This window comes from Lotus japonicus, chromosome 1 (assembly GCF_012489685.1).
Source record: "Lotus japonicus ecotype B-129 chromosome 1, LjGifu_v1.2".
NCBI classification, from domain to species: Eukaryota; Viridiplantae; Streptophyta; class Magnoliopsida; order Fabales; family Fabaceae; genus Lotus; species Lotus japonicus.
Genome location: NC_080041.1, coordinates 62,426,202 through 62,443,559, shown reverse-complemented (window position 1 = coordinate 62,443,559; position 17,358 = coordinate 62,426,202). Strand labels below are relative to the sequence as shown.

General features: G+C 36.7%; 1 protein-coding gene across 1 annotated transcript; it reads left to right on the top strand.

Annotated features, from left to right (window-relative positions):
* The first annotated feature begins 15,896 nt into the window (after positions 1-15,896).
* LOC130736802 (ethylene-responsive transcription factor ERF014) lies at positions 15,897-17,021 on the top strand. Its single transcript, XM_057588589.1, has one exon. The coding sequence runs from the start codon at positions 16,110-16,112 to the stop codon at positions 16,752-16,754; it is 645 nt and encodes a 214-aa protein (XP_057444572.1). The 5' UTR covers positions 15,897-16,109; the 3' UTR covers positions 16,755-17,021.
* The last annotated feature ends 337 nt before the right edge of the window (positions 17,022-17,358 follow it).

Here is a 17,358-nt window from a genome sequence, read left to right as displayed (position 1 = left end):
CAAACATAGGTATGGACATCAACGAGTCAATCCTAGCACCAGCAACGGTGGGACCATTTCCGCTCGCGTGCCTCTGGGATGGACATCAAACGGATCAATCCTAGCACCAGCAACGGTGGGACCATTCTGCCCGTGTGTCTCTTACACCAAACCAAGGTAGCCAGATCAGTCATAACCCGTAGGTCTGCCATTTCGGTCTGCTACATAGCACGTAGCATGTAAGTCAATCATCAAAAACATTCAGTAGATGCATCATCTACATTGTCAGCCGAAGCCTGAGAAAACATTTTTCCAATCAAACACAAACAAGTGCATAAACAGTAAACAATGTCGAAAGCATCGACCCTAAGCATTAACTATAGATTCAGTGAGAAGCCATCACCTGTAGATTCTCCAGGGTGAACTTCAAACTCTTCCTCACAAGCAAAGCGTTGCTCCTCAGAAAATTCCTCAAAAGTTCCTTTAAAGCAAAACCACAGAAATACTATCAGAATCTATCGGAAACTAAGCTATCGATACTTACTAAGGTTACACGAAGTAGTACATACTCCGAGGTATGATAATCTAGCGCGAAAGGACAAGTTTTCGGAAAAGGAAATTTCCTCCTCCCCCCCTTAATAGGTTCGGCCACTTTAGGTAATTAGGGAACTCGATTTTTCTTCGATCAAACTTGGTTCCTATGCTATCATTAGCCGTAACTAAGGTTATTCTGAACTTGGAAAAATTATCGGATCAAAAACCGTCGCAGGGGTATTTTGGTCATGATTTTTAACTTAGAATTTTCAAAACTGAAATCCCAAAAACCAAATTTGACAGGGACGTTACTAACGACATTTATGACAACTAATCCTACTAGCACTAAGCTAAGGAGATAGTTTTCAGCCTAAAGGTTGAAGCTTTACTCCAAAAACTCCAAAAATGGGTATTTAAGGCTAAAATTGATTCCGGCAGAAATCCGGCGGCATAACGGAAAATCTAATCCGGCAGAAGTGATCTTGGGCACATAAGGAAGAGGTTTAGAATCAGAAATGAAATATTCAGGGTAGTTTTGCAAAAACCTCAAAACTATCAGCTCAGAAAAGTCTACAGAAAAGCTATGGAAAAAGCGATCAGAGGTAAGGATTAGCGACTATACCTCGAAACCTTGAAGTAGCAACTGACGGATCAACGATCAAGCAAGTAATGAAGAAAACTCTTCTTCCTTCTTCCTTGTTGAAGCTCGCGGCCTTGGAGAAAAAAATGGAGGAGTTTTGTGTTTTTTTCTCACTTGTTTGCTATATATAGAAGATGGAAATTCGCGGGAAAATGAAAGTTTCGCGAATCTGATTTTTCCGGCGTCATTCTCCGTGAATTCTAAGATATGTTTTGGCGAAAGAATTCCAAAACTAAAAAGATGTCTCCTTGTATTTTTGGCAACTAATGCATAGTCGGTGTAAAACTATTTTACCCGATAAGTTGCTTTTTGCATCGAATGTCGGAATAGAAAAATTCCTTCTGAAGAAAGATTGAAATCATCAAGAGAAATGGGTGTACGCGTGTAGAATCTTCATTTGAAGCTCTGAATAGAAAAAGTCCCCATAGTCGGGTGATTCTAGGGTTTTTGAAATACCAGGGATTCGGTTTCGGCAAACTTCCGATGATTGGAATCGGACGTTCGTAGATCCTAGAGTTTCGCCTCGAAACGATTTTGGTATATGGAAAAAAGAGAAGTTCTAACATTTCTCTGAAGATTTTTGGAATTAACTTCCATCGTGCCTAAAAGTGAAAACTAGCTATATAGTAGGGTTTCTGACCTAGGTTTAAGCGTATAACGATCGTGCTATAACTTTTATCGACTTCGGTACGATCCTCAGACTTTTCCTGAACTTTCTCCTTCATATATTTATTTCGTTTGGTAAACTATAGTTCAGGTTTCCCTTCACGATACATCAACCCTAATCGTGAATAGGATTTTATTCACTTAGCATAGGCTTAAAAACTTGGGTCTTACAGTAATGAACTTGGAGATGTGAATTCGCTTGCAAGTAGTGATTAGGTTATAGTGCTAGTCATAGGCTATGGACCATGAGAACGATGGTGACGTTAGAGACAAACGGTTACTTGCACACGAGGGTGAATTGGTGGATTGACTGTGTGGTCTCCACGTGATAACCATGATTTAGTCATGAGATAAGGATTGACTGTGTGGTCTCCATGTCACTTGGGTTGAATGTGTATGTTCATCAGCGGATGATCGAGATTGGCCAAGGTGTTGAGGTGGTTGTGTGAATGGTGAGGACGTTAGTCTAACTAACCCTAGGTTTTGCTAATTTGTGATATGAGATTATGAGACTCTTGTTAATTGTATACTTATGCTGAAACTGTGATTATTTGTGAGTCTTGCATGAGAACTGACCCTCATTAATGTGTTTCCCTGTTGTTCTGGGGGGGGGGCAGATGGTTCGGACCACGAACACGGTGCATTCCTGGAAACTAATTCTCCATGACGAGGATAAAGACGAGGCGTGGGTGTCCGACGCACACCAGGTCCGTCGCATTTACGTCGGCGATGCCACACTTCGGGGAAACAACGAGAAGGGAGAGTGTGTCGAGGTTCAACAACATAAGGGGATGGTGAAGCTACCATCTGCATCCCCTCGTTTCCAAAACCCAATGGACTTGGAGTCGGAGGAATCTTCTGTCCGAGAGACCGTGTCGGAGCTGGATCCTTCTGAAGACATGGAGGTTGAGTAGAACGAGCCATCAATGGAACATGAGGAGCCACCTAGGACTGAAGTGAAAGATGAAGAGTTTCCGGAGCCGCAAGGCGAGGGGTGGTTTAAAGAGGATCACAGTAAGGATGAGCGGAGGGTTCATAACTTCTTCCGTTTGCTAGTCGAGTCTTACTTCGAGAAAGAGGGTGACATCTACTGTGGCTTGAGGAATCATATGCTTAGAGAGTTCACCAATGAGCCGATACCAGATGATGAACCCACCACCGATGAAGAAGTAGAGGATGAAGATGACGAGAGAGGACTAAGGATATGGGGTTGAGCGACTTCCACTTTCTTTTGGGTTGAGATTACCGAAAATGGGTGTTGAACATTTTAGTACTTTACTTTTTTTGAAGGAACAAGTTTTTGATGTAATTCCGGTTATTTCCATTTCAGACCTTTAACTCGTATTGTTACCAATGGTTTATTTATGAAAGTTACGATGTTATTCAATTACTATTTCCGTGTGTTTTGAAAGGTTTAAGTTTCAAGAGTTTCGTAAAACGAACCTTTGTCACTAATTGAAGATTAATAAAGTGAACGACGAAAATTCTTTACGAAAACTGAGACGTTTTGTTTATTGTGTGACACTCGAGAAATCGGGGCGTTACACGTGACCTCCTCTACGCACATGCGTCGGCAAAACACTCAAAATCGCACAAATTGCAGCATCAGGTCAGGCCACGACGCATGTGCATGGATCAGGCGACGCACATGCGTGGCCAAAAGGTTTTTCCAATAGTACCTCCACGCATGTGCGTGGGATACATGGCGCACATGCGTGGCTCATATGGTTTTTCTTCAACTTTGTAACTCTCACTTCTCCTATCATCATGGCTCATTACTTGGCTTTCAACCATCATCAAAAACCTATCAAACCTTAAAAGAATCTCAAGAAACCATCAAAATAACAATGTAACTCATAAGAACATCTCATTAATCATGATAATTCACTATCTCGTCATTCAATTCAGCAAACAAAACTCCCAAAATGCAACCAACACTCATGAATTCAAAAGACTTCAGCTCAAAGCTGACCATAGGAATTACTCTCTAACTAAACTAATAAAAAGACCAAATAAATTTATTAACAACTCCTAAACTAATGCAGATGCAATTATGAATTAAAATGAGACTCAACTTGACTTTAAACTCAATAAAGGACTCAAAAAGGAAAAGAAAGAAACAAGAAGGACTCGATAAACATAAAATAAACCTCGGGTCATCATTGTAGATTAGGGAACTAATTTGGGATTACCCCTTCTATGTTTTCTGCTAGCAATAGAGGAAAGGTTGGGGTTTGTTGGCCTGAACATGGTAAGCTTTATGCTTCAAACAAATGTTTAAGTACGCAAAGTATTGGGCTTATCTTTTGGTTTGAAAGAATTATCTATGCGAGACATCGATAGGTAGTTGCTTAGGCTATAGCATCAAGAAGAAACTCATGAGTTCATGTGCATAGGATAGATGTACTTAAATTGACTAGTTGAGCAAGAACTCAAAGCATCTTTCATTTATGAATTGTATTTTCATTTTCCCTTATTACTACTTTCATATATGTTTGGCACAATTAATGAAACCTTCGAAATCAAGACTTAAACTTAATTTATTCACTCACAATCCTTGTGGTTCGATATTTAAAACTTGACAAAATATGTACACTTGCGGATTACCCAACAATCATCCTAGGGAAAATACCCACAGTCATTTGTTCTCTGAGATTTAATCCAATAAATAAACTTTAGTAATTAAGCTAAAAAATTAACAAGAACAATGATATTTTCAGTAACAATGACATGATTGACTTACCAAGAAATGTCTGCATCTCCAAATATTTTTATTCGGGTTCGAATCAGTGTGGAAAGTCAAATATACCAACATCTCTCTACAATTACACCTCCCACTTTGTATCATTCTGCGTCAATCAGAGATGCTAGAAGAAGATCTCGAACTAGATCGAGATTCCCTAGACATTTGAGACATTTGAACAACACTGGGGAGAAGGACGAGGGGAACGACGAGGAACAAGGTGAGAGATGAAGAACAAAAGGTATGCATCATCATCATCTGTGCATTGAAATTCATAGTGTCGTCAACATATATGACCAACGATTTGAAGAATTGTTGTCAGCCTACATATCTTTGTGTAGGCTTCGAGTTGACTAAACTAACGCAACTTAAGAATTAACGTATGGCATTTGGTTGATTCTACAAGTTAGCTTCAAGCCTTTTAACATCTGCTCGACGCTAAGTCGATGCTAAATTGGTTTTAGGGTCTATTTTTTCCTTAGACGCTGACAAGCGATTTTCTTGTAGTGCATGTACGAATAAGACCGAAACTATTTATTTAGCAATCGCAGTACATTTTATTTGATAAGCTTTTTTTTTTGATAAGCAGCAGTCGCGATACATAAACCACACCAACGATGGCGACACTCAGTTAAACAAACTTGTTATGGTCACCGAATGAAACACAATTTTTGCGGCCTGTAATTGCACAATCACGTTTATGTTTTCTTTTTAATTATGGACTTAATGAGGTAAAAAACCACCCCAAAGATTATGTCGTTGGATGTCGCAACTATTGGTGGTTTACGAATTTTTTTGATATTTCAAGGACCAGAGTTGTAATATCAAAAAATGTCGGCGTGTAACCCTTGTTAAAATTCTAAGAATCAATGGAGTAGTATCATGATGATCATGTTAATGATTCATTGGCACATGGAAGAGGTATGTCACAAAAGAAGATTATCATCCTCTTATATTAACATTCTATATGAAGTTTTGTGTCTATTTCTCTTTTCACAACTAGTTAGAGAGTCTGATCGATCAGTCTCATCTATTATGTAGGTTATGGAGAAAGAAATAGACACAAAATTTAAGATAATAGTGTTATATTCCAACAACAAAAGCAAACCAAATTCGAGAAGGTCCAGCTAATCCAGCTGAAGCCCCATTACCACTACTACAGAAAAGGCTTTTCGCCACGGTTCCGCACGCCCTTTCGCCACGGTATAACCGTGGCGATAGCCACCGTGGCAATTTCTCAATTGCCACGGTTGGAGGACGGAACTGTGGCAATAAGTATCTTCTATTGCCACGGTCAAGTAGGGAACCGTGGCAATAAGTATCTTCTATTGCCCCGGTTGAAGGGGGAACCGTGGCAATAAGTATCTTCTATTGCCACGGTCAAGTGGGGAACCGTGGCAATAAGTATCTATTGCCACGGTTGAAGGGGGAACCGTGGCAATATTTTAAAACGGAGTTTCTCAGTTGCAACTGCTTGCATATCAACAATAATGTATTATTTTTGCCCATTTGGTAGAATGATTTCTTAGCAGAATTCTAATAAACTTTCTAGTAAGAATTACAAGGATTAAGGAAGAGAAATTAAAATGAACATTTTATGACTTACTAAACACATAATCATAGCAGTTGATTCAAACTGGAATAACTTGTTGTATCTCGTTTTGGTTTTCACATGAAGAAATATTTATACTGTGTGAAGTAAAAGCAAACAGCTATAATCTTTCATACCAAGGATACATGCATAAAGCCCAAGCTCCACAGAGACAAAGAGGATGTATATTAAATTACACATGAGTATGTATAATAGATAAAGTCCAGCCTACCATATCAACGATAAGTCCCCTTGTCATCTTTGTTCCCTGTAGAAAGAAGGAAAAGAAAAATTGAGATAAAAATGGTTGTTTATCCTTTTTCATGGAATCATCAACCTGAGAAATTACTTACTACTTACCACTTTTGTCCTAAATCACTCAAAGAAGTTGCAATTCCAGCAGCACGAAGCAGGCCAGAAGTTTTGAGACTTTCAACAACACTACCCACAAGTGAAGAATCTTCAAATATAAACCATATTAACTATCAACTTAAAACACAGGAAGTTCTTTTTCAAAAAATCAGAGACAGATATAAAGTGTTAAAAGCATTCTCTATGTGCAATCAACAGAAATCCCTTCCTTATATCAAGAATACCTGAGTAAAATGGCTTCATCCACAAATGTACAAAATTGGAAGCAAATACATTTTCATTCTGCTGCAGGGTTTTCAAAACTTGAACCTCCTAGAAGTATCAAAGAGACAATCAGAAAAACTGCAGAAGGTTAAGATAGTTTTCCATATTGATAAATTTACACAAGTAGCACTTGAAAATACCTCAGATGTGCTATCCCTGAGCCAGTAATCAAGACATTGAGTCATGGTTGAGTTCCAGAAGACAGAGTTCATTGTCTTCTTTCTAAGATCAGAAATTTCTAGACAGTGTTCAGCAGTACTATTATCTAAAGTAGAATTTACAATCTCTACTGGATCATCCATCTCCCACTGCCAACTTTTCGCTACTGGATTTGTATGATGCCTCCAGCAGAAAACACATTTATTTGCACATGCCAAGCTAGGGGTTGCCACCATGCACCTGTTTCAGTCATAAAAGATGACACAGTGAAGTGGGCAGCTGGAGTATGATAGCCAACACATAAATATAAGATAAATCCACTTTCAACAAGCACCCAAAAAAGTGTTAAGAAAACCCATGCCAGGGTAAAGCTGCCAACAACCTGATCAAAGTTCAGATAATGTGCAAAGGCAATTATAAGTCAAAGCACATTCTTCAGGTCTTTCATTTTGTTGCACATATTGCTTGTGCAAAGGCAATTATAAGTCAAAGCACATTCCTGACAAAACTGAAACAAGGGTAGAAAGAACAATTAAAAGAGCTTTTATATGAACCACCCAAGTCTTTCATTTCATTGCATTCATAGCTTGGAGAGTAGCAATATAAGTAGTGAATGGATGGCCTTAATGAGCGAGCAACACAAGCATGCAGAAGTGCCTGAAAACAAATCAGGTATTAAAATGCTAAAATAATGTTCAGTGTATTTCAATGGCACAACAGGCACAAGTCCATCATTGTATTGACTTATATATGGTTGATAAAAACCAAAAATTTATTTAAAAATCATTCTCATGTACAATCTTTTATGAAAACTTTAGAATGATCAATGCAAACTACACATATACACATAGTACTAACAGATTCATTAAGATTATCATAGGACTCTACCATCGCTGTCCATTGCTGTAAATCAGGAGGTGTGGCGCGGCTAAAAAAATTATAAAAAGTGAAGTAGAATGATGTTTCCCATTATCACTATATTTTTTAAGAGGAAAACAAGTAAAAGACAAATTAAGAACTCACTTGAGTAAGTTAACTTAAGCTGCTGTAGAATTGAATGGTGAGCATTTTGACTCTGAAAATAGCAATCAATCATGAAGAGAGTTAAACAAAATATAAACCAAAGCAAGTAATCTTAATGGAACCAAACTTTATTACAGACTCACTCTAAGTAAAAGAGGAATGTGCCAAATGTTTGGTACATCATGGATATTCAGAATATTATCAACCTGTGAAAAAATATACATAAAATATCAATCAATAATAAAACAATGGAGAATAGCCAAGCTCAGTTCACCACCTAACTTACTGGAACCTGGCCAACTGTGAGAGCTTTTCCTTGGTACTTTGCAGCAGAGGCTGCCACATTCAAGAACAAATATTTCAGCTACTATATAATATGTAACCAAGCCAGCAATTAAGATAAATGTCAAATTCTCCATTCAAATAATGACAAGTGGATTAGAACCTACGGTGTCAGAGATTTTTTTTGTTCTTTCACGACTCATCTAAAAAAAGAAAATTGCAATCACAAAACTGAATTTAGGAGTGATAAACCTTGTCTTTCTAATCCATATAGAAAGTGCCTTCAATTCACAGACGCATACAAATGCACAAGCAAGTAATAGAGGTGTTAATCATGGAGTGAGGTTCTCAAAAAGCAAGTAATTGTACCTGTTTGTGAAAACCCCAATCTCTTCGTTGCCAATCCCTTAAACACAAAAGATGAGAAGATACAAAGATTAGGATATAATTTGTTGCAGAAACGAGAAGAGACGCAACAGATCCGAACCTGAAGCGTTTGCAGAAACCAGAAGATCGAACCGATCTGAACCTGAAGCGTTTGCAGAAACGAGATGAAACCAAAGGGGAGATCGAACCTGAAGCATTTGCAATCGAAAAGAAGAAACGTGCTTGAAGAGGAACGCAAGAAGAGGCACAAAAAAGCTAGGGTTCCCAAGGAAGAAGAAACCTGAGTGGGATAGAGCGTGGGAGGGAGAGGGTTTAGGATTTTCTTCTGAAAAATATCGGAGAGTGCGGGAGGGAGAGGAAAATATCGACTGGAGAAAGTGAAAAAATTAGGCAATTGAGCTATTGCCACGGTTCCTCAAAAAAATAATAAAATATTATCCCCTATTACCACGGTTCCGCTTACAACCGTGGCAATTGAGTTTTTGCCACAGTTCCGCCTATAACCGTGGCCATTGGGGCGTGGCAAAATGTCATTTTTGTAGTAGTGTACAAATGAAGTTTCCTTTAAACACCCAACAACCAGAACCTTTCTCTCAGAATATCTGATCACAAAATCATAAACCGAATCGAGGGTAGCAAGAACATGTGGGAATCATTAATATGAAAGCAATGAAGGTACCACATAGCTGCCACACTCACAATTATAAAAAAACGATATTCAAGGTCTTTCTTGGGTTGCTAATTTTAAAAAAATGACCATGTGTTCATGAAGAGAGGACGTCTTGAGATTTGATCTATGTTCTGTATGTGTGTTTCTCCCAAAGTCCCAACCAAGCATGTTACAATAGCCGAAGGAAGCAGGAAAGGGTGACTCGTACGGATATATTGACGACACTATTCTTTTCACACATGCATTGGAGAGTGCAAACTGTGACTCCTAATTTGTTATTATATTAATTACTTTGACTCTCATTAATTAGTTCATTTTCAATTCAAAACAAAGGTACTCCCATTTCTGGGTTTTATATATTTTTTCCATCGCTGATGATTGTAGTTGCATATACAAACCAGATGAAAATTAAATTGTGCGGTTAATACTCTTTTTCTTTTGAACCTATTGAACTTGGTGAACAAAATGGGTCTAAGAGATAGAATAAAATTATATATGCTATTGATTATTTAATTGATTCTTTTTTTTCAAGCTAACCCTAGCTCACAACAGACAACCATAAGATTAATCATCCCAAGCCTCGGAGATAATATTAAATGAGCATGTTTAGGGGCGTATTTAGGGAGAGGCAGACAGGGTCATGACCCCCAAGAATTTTGTTATGAATATATATTTTTATATAGAACTTTCTTTTGTTCTTAGTCTGGCTCTCGATAATTTTGTAGATTTTCTAGAATGTAAGTATACTTATTATATATATTCGTTGTTTTACGAAAGACGTTATCATTGCAATGTTTCCGGAGATCTTAATTTAAGAACAATGTCAAGTTTATCCGAGTTTTATAAGACTGAAATAGCAGCAGCACTTGTTGATAGTTGATACATTTTGTTATAACACTTTCAACAACATCTATAGAGTGAGCTTTTTCTGCAATGAACGTTGTTAAGACCCGGCTTCGATCACAACAAGGTCGAAGATGACTTTCTCATAAATTTATTAGGAAAGAGAAGCTGCTCAAAAGGTAATTGTTGATTAGTGTTATCAAATACATCCGAAGTCAACCTATGGCTATTAACTAACCATATAAATGGGTTCTGTCTACTGTTCTCTACCAGGGTCGATATCCCGTCATATGGTCATCATTTCTGCCATATTCTTCCATTATTTATTATGTATGACGGGACTTCGGCCTTCCCCCATAACCCGAAATCGGCAATTAACAACATCGTTCTTGATACAATATTAATAATGGATAAATTTAGCTATATGGAAGAACAAAAAATTTCATTTAAATAAAATAATTATTATTTAAATTAAATATAATATTCATTGATAAAAAAAGTTCAGTATCTTATTCGGCCCTCAAAAAGAAAATTATGGATACACCCATGCGTATGTCTCTCCCACAAGAAATTGTGCATCTAAAGGTGAACATTCTGCAGGGATTCTAGTAAAACCGCCTCAATATGTTACTTTGAACATTACTACACATTTTGCGGTGGTTCACATTACTCCTAGAACCGCCGCAGGTTACTGAATATCTTGTAGTGCCAACATATTTTTTCATACACATCACTCAATTATCGAATCTTGTAATAAATATATATACTTTAAGAGTTTATATATCTACTAATTGCATTATACATTATTCATCTTTATTGTCATATCAAAATATTTTATTTTCCCTTCAATTTGGAGATATGGGATAAATTAAATAAGCCTATAATTCAAGCTTTTTATTTTATCATAATATATAAAACTAATGAAATTAAAATTTCTTTTTATTCAATTCTATATCCTCCCTTTTAGAAAAAAAAAATTTATATCATCTCTTACTATGTTTCATTTCATATTTCTATTCGACTTTTCACATGAATCATGTTAAAAAGGCTGCTCATCATATATTTATAGTTAAACTTAACATGAGTTTTGACTTTTGAGAGAGGCTTGAATTTGAACAAATAGACAAACAAATTGGGGATATCAACATTGCTAGCGGACAATTACGAAACCTTTGCTGTAAAGTTGACAAAATTCACAATCTCATGTAGTCATGTTTGCCAATATAATTGCTTGAACTTGGAAAAAATTAAAAAGGTTCACATACTAAACTTGGATGAAATTTTATTTATGATTCAGTTCATACATAGAGACAATCTTTAGGCTAATTTAATCAACAAATTGGTGTAATTTTCTCTTGAAATTACTAAATTACTATAGATTTTGAAAAACATGTACCATTATGGAGTAATTAGTACGATTTGCCCTGTAATTTTTTTTTGGTACATCGGAATGAAAGATAAATTGCACCCGTCAGAGATCCAACTCTGGACCTCCCTCACCCAATCTACATGTCACATAGTTTTTACCACTTAAGCTGTAATTATTATTTTTTTGTCAAAACTTACATCGCTTTGGTAATTTAAAAAAACAACTTAAACTAGTCTGATAAATAAGCACTAGTAGTTTTTTTTTTTGAAAAGAACCTGCTATCAATTAAATAGGGGGCATAGAAGCCAAAAGGTCTGCGGTTACAAAAACATCGACTTCAGGTGGTACCTCCTCAATCCACACCAAACCGGCGTATGAGGCGGCATTCCTGGCCAAAAAGTCTGCGACAACATTGCCTGAACGGCGAACAAAAACAACAGACACCAAATCTAAAGAACGACACAACTGAAGGCAATCACTAAAAATAGTAGCTAAATAGTTCCTCCCGTCCGGAGGCTTCTTCCACATCTGAAAGAGAGTGAGACAATCTGTCTCAAAGCAAACCCGTCTGAAACCAAGGTTAATAGCCAATCCAATCGCCCACCGGAAAGCTAGGGCCTCAGCCTCCACCACTGTAGAGGGCCGCTCCACAACCTCCGCTGCAGCAGCAAGTACCAACCCGTCATGATTCCTGGCCACCATCCCCATGCCAGAAACCGCATCTGCTTTCCAAGATCCATCAAAATTAACCTTGAAGAATCCACGCGGTGGTCTCCTCCAAATCGCGTCACGCACCGGACCATGAGGATCACGAACCTCAATCGAAGCATCCACCTGCGACATCGAAGCTGCCCTCTGGATTGCAGCCTCACACCGGAAGGGAACCTCCTGGAAGACAAGCTTGTTACGAGCCTCCCATAACGCATAGGATGCCGTTTGCCAGCTCGCCACAGCATCACTATCAGCATCCTCCAAGAACTGCAATAGAAAATCTGTAACAGTGGAAAAATTATCCAAACGCAAAGCAAGCGGGTATGCAAACCAAAAACATTTAGAAACTGGACAGAATAAGCACTAGTAGTTGACTAAGTTTATATGAGTAACTTTCAAAAGAAAAGAGTTTATATGAGTAATATTTAATTTAAACTGAGCATATGAAACCCTTCACCCAACTTAGAAAGGATCATTTGCCCCAAACAACGCTTTCTTAATTTTCCACACGTTCACCAAGCATGCATGTGAGCTGGGCTGGCATTTTCCCCGAAAGCGTAAAACAAACGATTTGGCTTTGGGCCGTACGAGTAGAGATGCCATTAAAAACCTTGGAACTAGCTAGAAGTAACGAAATAAAAACGCTTCTTGCATATCACTCTTTGGTTTTATATTTTCTCAAATGAGTGACATGGCAAAATTAGTATTGAGATGTGTATAAAAATTCTTATAAGATTAATTACATTTCTTACAATTTGAGTTAGACCTACCAAAAAGTTTGGGGCAAGGATGTTGTTAGAGATGTCAAAACAGGCTAACCTTAGCCTATCTGGGTTGGATCGCCATGAGTTGTCAGAAAAATGATCAATTCACTTGATTTTTTTACTCAGTTAACAAAAATATAAACCTAGCTTGATAGGTTAACTATTGGGAAGAATCTTAAGACATTAAAAAATATTGAAAGGGTTATAATAAACTATTTATAATACTGTAAGAAAAAACTACTTATAGCAAATTTATAACTCAAGTGGTAAAAGCTGATCAGAGACATGTAAGTGAAAATGCAAGACTCGGTCGATCCCCTAATGAGGATAAATAAAACCTTCCTACCCCCCCCCCCCCTCTCCTCCCCCCCAAAAAAATACTTCCAATAAAAAAAATTAAAAGTTCTTTGACTCACTAGTCAGCCCAACTCAACTCGTGCGAATCGATTTGACCCTTGAGTTGGATGAGTCGGGTCAACTCGGGGTCTGCACGAGCTGGAGATTTTGACCAACCCAACTTGTACGTTGACGAGCCGGGTTGCGAGCAAATTGACAGCTCTAATTGGTGTGATATTTTTAGACTTTTAGTTAATGTGAGAGATCTTAACACACATCTCTTACACACATGACAGAACATTAGACGAAGTGAGAATTGTTTTTTCTTTTATATGAACATAATTGATCATATTTTTAGTTAATTCAATTATTTCTAATTCTATGCCAAAATTTAGCTTCGAGATGGAAATTATTTTAATCTTTTTTATAAAGATATATTTTTAGTCAATGTGAAATTATAGGAGCATTGCATAAAAAAAAAGAGGTATATATATGTATATGAAATTAAGTATATACGGATAGCATGCATTAGTGTAAAGTAAATAATTTATACAAGTAGGAGTGCAAAAAAGTCAAATTACACATCATTAACACTATGTAAGCAATGTTGCTATCGTTACGTTGAGATGTGAGGCTTTGGTTGATTAAATAATATTGTTACGTAGTTCACAGAAAGGAAAGGGTATAGCAACAGACATAAGCCACAGTTGCACAAGGAAAAGAAGGGTCCATAATATAACGCGGTTTTGCAAGCTGAGTACAGAGTAGCAACAGCTGTGTGTGATTTCATTGCATATGCAACTGGGTTCTCTGATGATAAACAGCGCGTGTTGGGTATTGTGCTTACGTACGTATATAAATGTTTATTCTTTACCTCAACTTAATTAACTTTTGTCTATTACTACTACTTAACCTAACGTACGTATATAAATGTTTATTCTTTACCTCAACTTAATTAACTTTTGTCTATTACTAGGTGACTTCGTCCTATTACTACTACTTAACTTAATAATTTATTAGCCCCAATCTTTGTTAAGCATCTGAACCTGCAGATCCTGGAAACTGCCTCCTACCTTAAAAGAGAATCCTATGTCTGTCTCCCTATAGGCCTATTACTAATATTATAAAAATCAATGTTCATTATTGCTGCATCGTTACAATAGCTATTAAGTTTTGCTGTGGATATTTATTGAGTTAATATGTAATTGAAATAATTTCAATTTATAAAAAGAGTTATATTCACATTTTATTTTACCTTAAAGTAAATGTTAACATCAGTTAGCGGTTAGCCTATCGGTTCCAAACATAATATAAGAAAAAACTAACGTATTTTTAAGTCTGACTTAAAATCGGTTTATATATATATTGAACTCGGGTGATATTGACATTCGATAGATATGAATTTTCTACTTGTTTTGCATGTTAGTAATGTACATTGCCACAAAAGTAGCTACTAGAAAATTTAGAATGTATTTTTACATTTTGGGTTTTAATTCTCAATAGTTATTTTGATAATTGTACATATTACTGAGGGTTTTTTAGCACGAGAACCCGCATATTTTAATCGAATGTGACACTGTGGTCATCAAATACCATTTTCCACTTTTTTTAAAGGCATTTCCACCTAAAATAGACAAGAATATAAACGTTCTTTATTTTACTACTCTCTATGTCAAAAAAAAAATTACTACTCTCTCTCATTGGCCCATAGGATTCCAGTTAAATACATCCATCATCCATGGATTGCCTACTTCTAACTAGCTAGCAGCGTTATTTGAAAATTTTGTTCACTTGCAACCTGTCCTTAGTCATCCGGATTATTAAACATGTATCACATTCTCCTTGAAGAACATTTCAAAAATTTTATGCAAGTTCCTATACATGGCAAAGAGTATGATCAAAATCCGTGCTCAAAGAACAAGTCAGAAATATCTATTTTTGGGTGGTAAATGGCAGTTAGCTAAGTTTTAAAAATGAAGTAGTAGAAGTAGTAGTAGAGTGGATCCTTTATTACTAAAAAGTGGATGATATGAAACACAATTGCAATATGGCTGATATTAAAATGAAGTAGTAGAAGTAGTAGTAGAGTGGATCCTTTATTACTAAAAAGTGGATGATATGAAACACAATTGCAATATGGCTGATACTTGTCATTAATAAGCAAGCTAGAGTAAGTTTGAATACCGTTAGAAAGTATGAAAATGAGAAAATAACGCATTCTAATACATATTTTTGTTGAAGTAGCAATATGTTACTTTAACAAAAAATGTATCGTGATGTGTTATTTTCCCGTTTTCATATTTTTTTAACATTAATCCAACATGCTCTTAAAGTCTTGGTTAGTTATGATATTTGTGGTAAGTGGTATAAACAACTACATTTTACCCATGTGAAGGAAGCTTCAGAAACAAAGGTCAGAGAAGTCATTTGAAGAAAGTTGTCTGTATTAAACTCAAATAAACAAAAAACCATCTGGCAAAAATGTCCTATACTGACCATTGAAGATTTGCAACCTTGAGACGCAAGCCTCAATTGGCTCTATCTATAAATAGTGGCTCTCTATTCCCCACATTCACACTGATTCTTTTCCCCACTTTCACAACAGCAACAAGTGAACACTCAAACACCCCAAAACACAATCACACAGAAAAAAACACCTAGTGTAACAACCTCCTCTTGAACACAATTTTTTGTTCTTCCTCAGAGAACTTTCATCAAACAGCTTCTGTTCATTGAAGAACTATATCTTTGTTTGCACTTGCAGAAACAACCTATCATGGTTAAGTCAGAGCACAACAAGATCAAAACAGGACAAAAATCAAAGCCAGTTTCATCATCTTTATCCTCATCATCATCAGCATCATCAGAAAGCATGAAGAAGAAGTACAAAGGAGTCAGAATGAGAACATGGGGTTCATTTGTTTCAGAGATTAGAGCACCAAATCAGAAAACAAGGATATGGCTAGGATCTTACTCAACACCAGAAGCAGCAGCAAGAGCCTATGATGCTGCACTTCTATGTCTCAAAGGGTCCTCAGCAAGTTTCAATTTCCCTTCAAGTTCTTCACTTTTCATTCCTCAAGACACTGCCATGTCCCCAAAATCAATCCAAAGAGTTGCTGCAGCTGCTGCAAATAGCTTCATTGACAACAATGCCAGCACCACCACTTCAACTCCTCCTCCTCCTCCTTCAACCTCATCATCATTGGTCTCTTCCCCATCAATGGATGATGTCTCACTTGAATCATCTTTTGAATCAATGGCTATGATGGAACCTTGGTACAGCCTGGATGATCTGCAATCCACTAAGTATGTTGATCAGATGCTAAGTGCTTCTTCTTTCTATGATATTGATTCAACCCACCACCTGTTTAATGATGTGTATGAAGAGAGTGACATTCGTTTGTGGAACTTTTGCTGAGAGGGGTTCAAGCCAAATCAATTTTTTTTTTTCTTATCAGAAATTCAATTTGTTTGTCTTCCAGTGGTAGAACAACTTGAAGATATTACTGACCGTGACTGAATTCAATTTGTATTAGTATACACTGTGCCAATGTAATGCATATTAGATGAAATTCATGTAGGAATTAAACAAAAATTTTGCCCCTTTAAAGGGGATTCTACCTGTTTGGTATTATGCATCATTGATGTAAAGCTTGTTATATCAATATCATGAAGGGTTTTCCAAGTGTAGTGTAAAAAACATAAATACACCGCTATCATTTGTTATAAGCAATTTTCTTTCACTGTTTTTAATGTAACCATGAGAGAATTTTTTTGTTGCAGGGGAAGGTATTAGAGATTCTTATTTTCAGTTCACTGAGAATAGGAAACATGTACAGAGTGTGATAGCTTGAAACCATTGTAAAGGGTATCTTTTCTGATCATTGTCTACTTTCCTGTGTGCCTAAAGAACAAAGAGGGTTGTTTCCTTGTTTTGATCTAGAAGTTTGGTATATTAGGCCTTATTCCTCTTTTAGAAACTTTAGATGGGGATGAATCCTGAGTAGTTTCATTTTTATTTT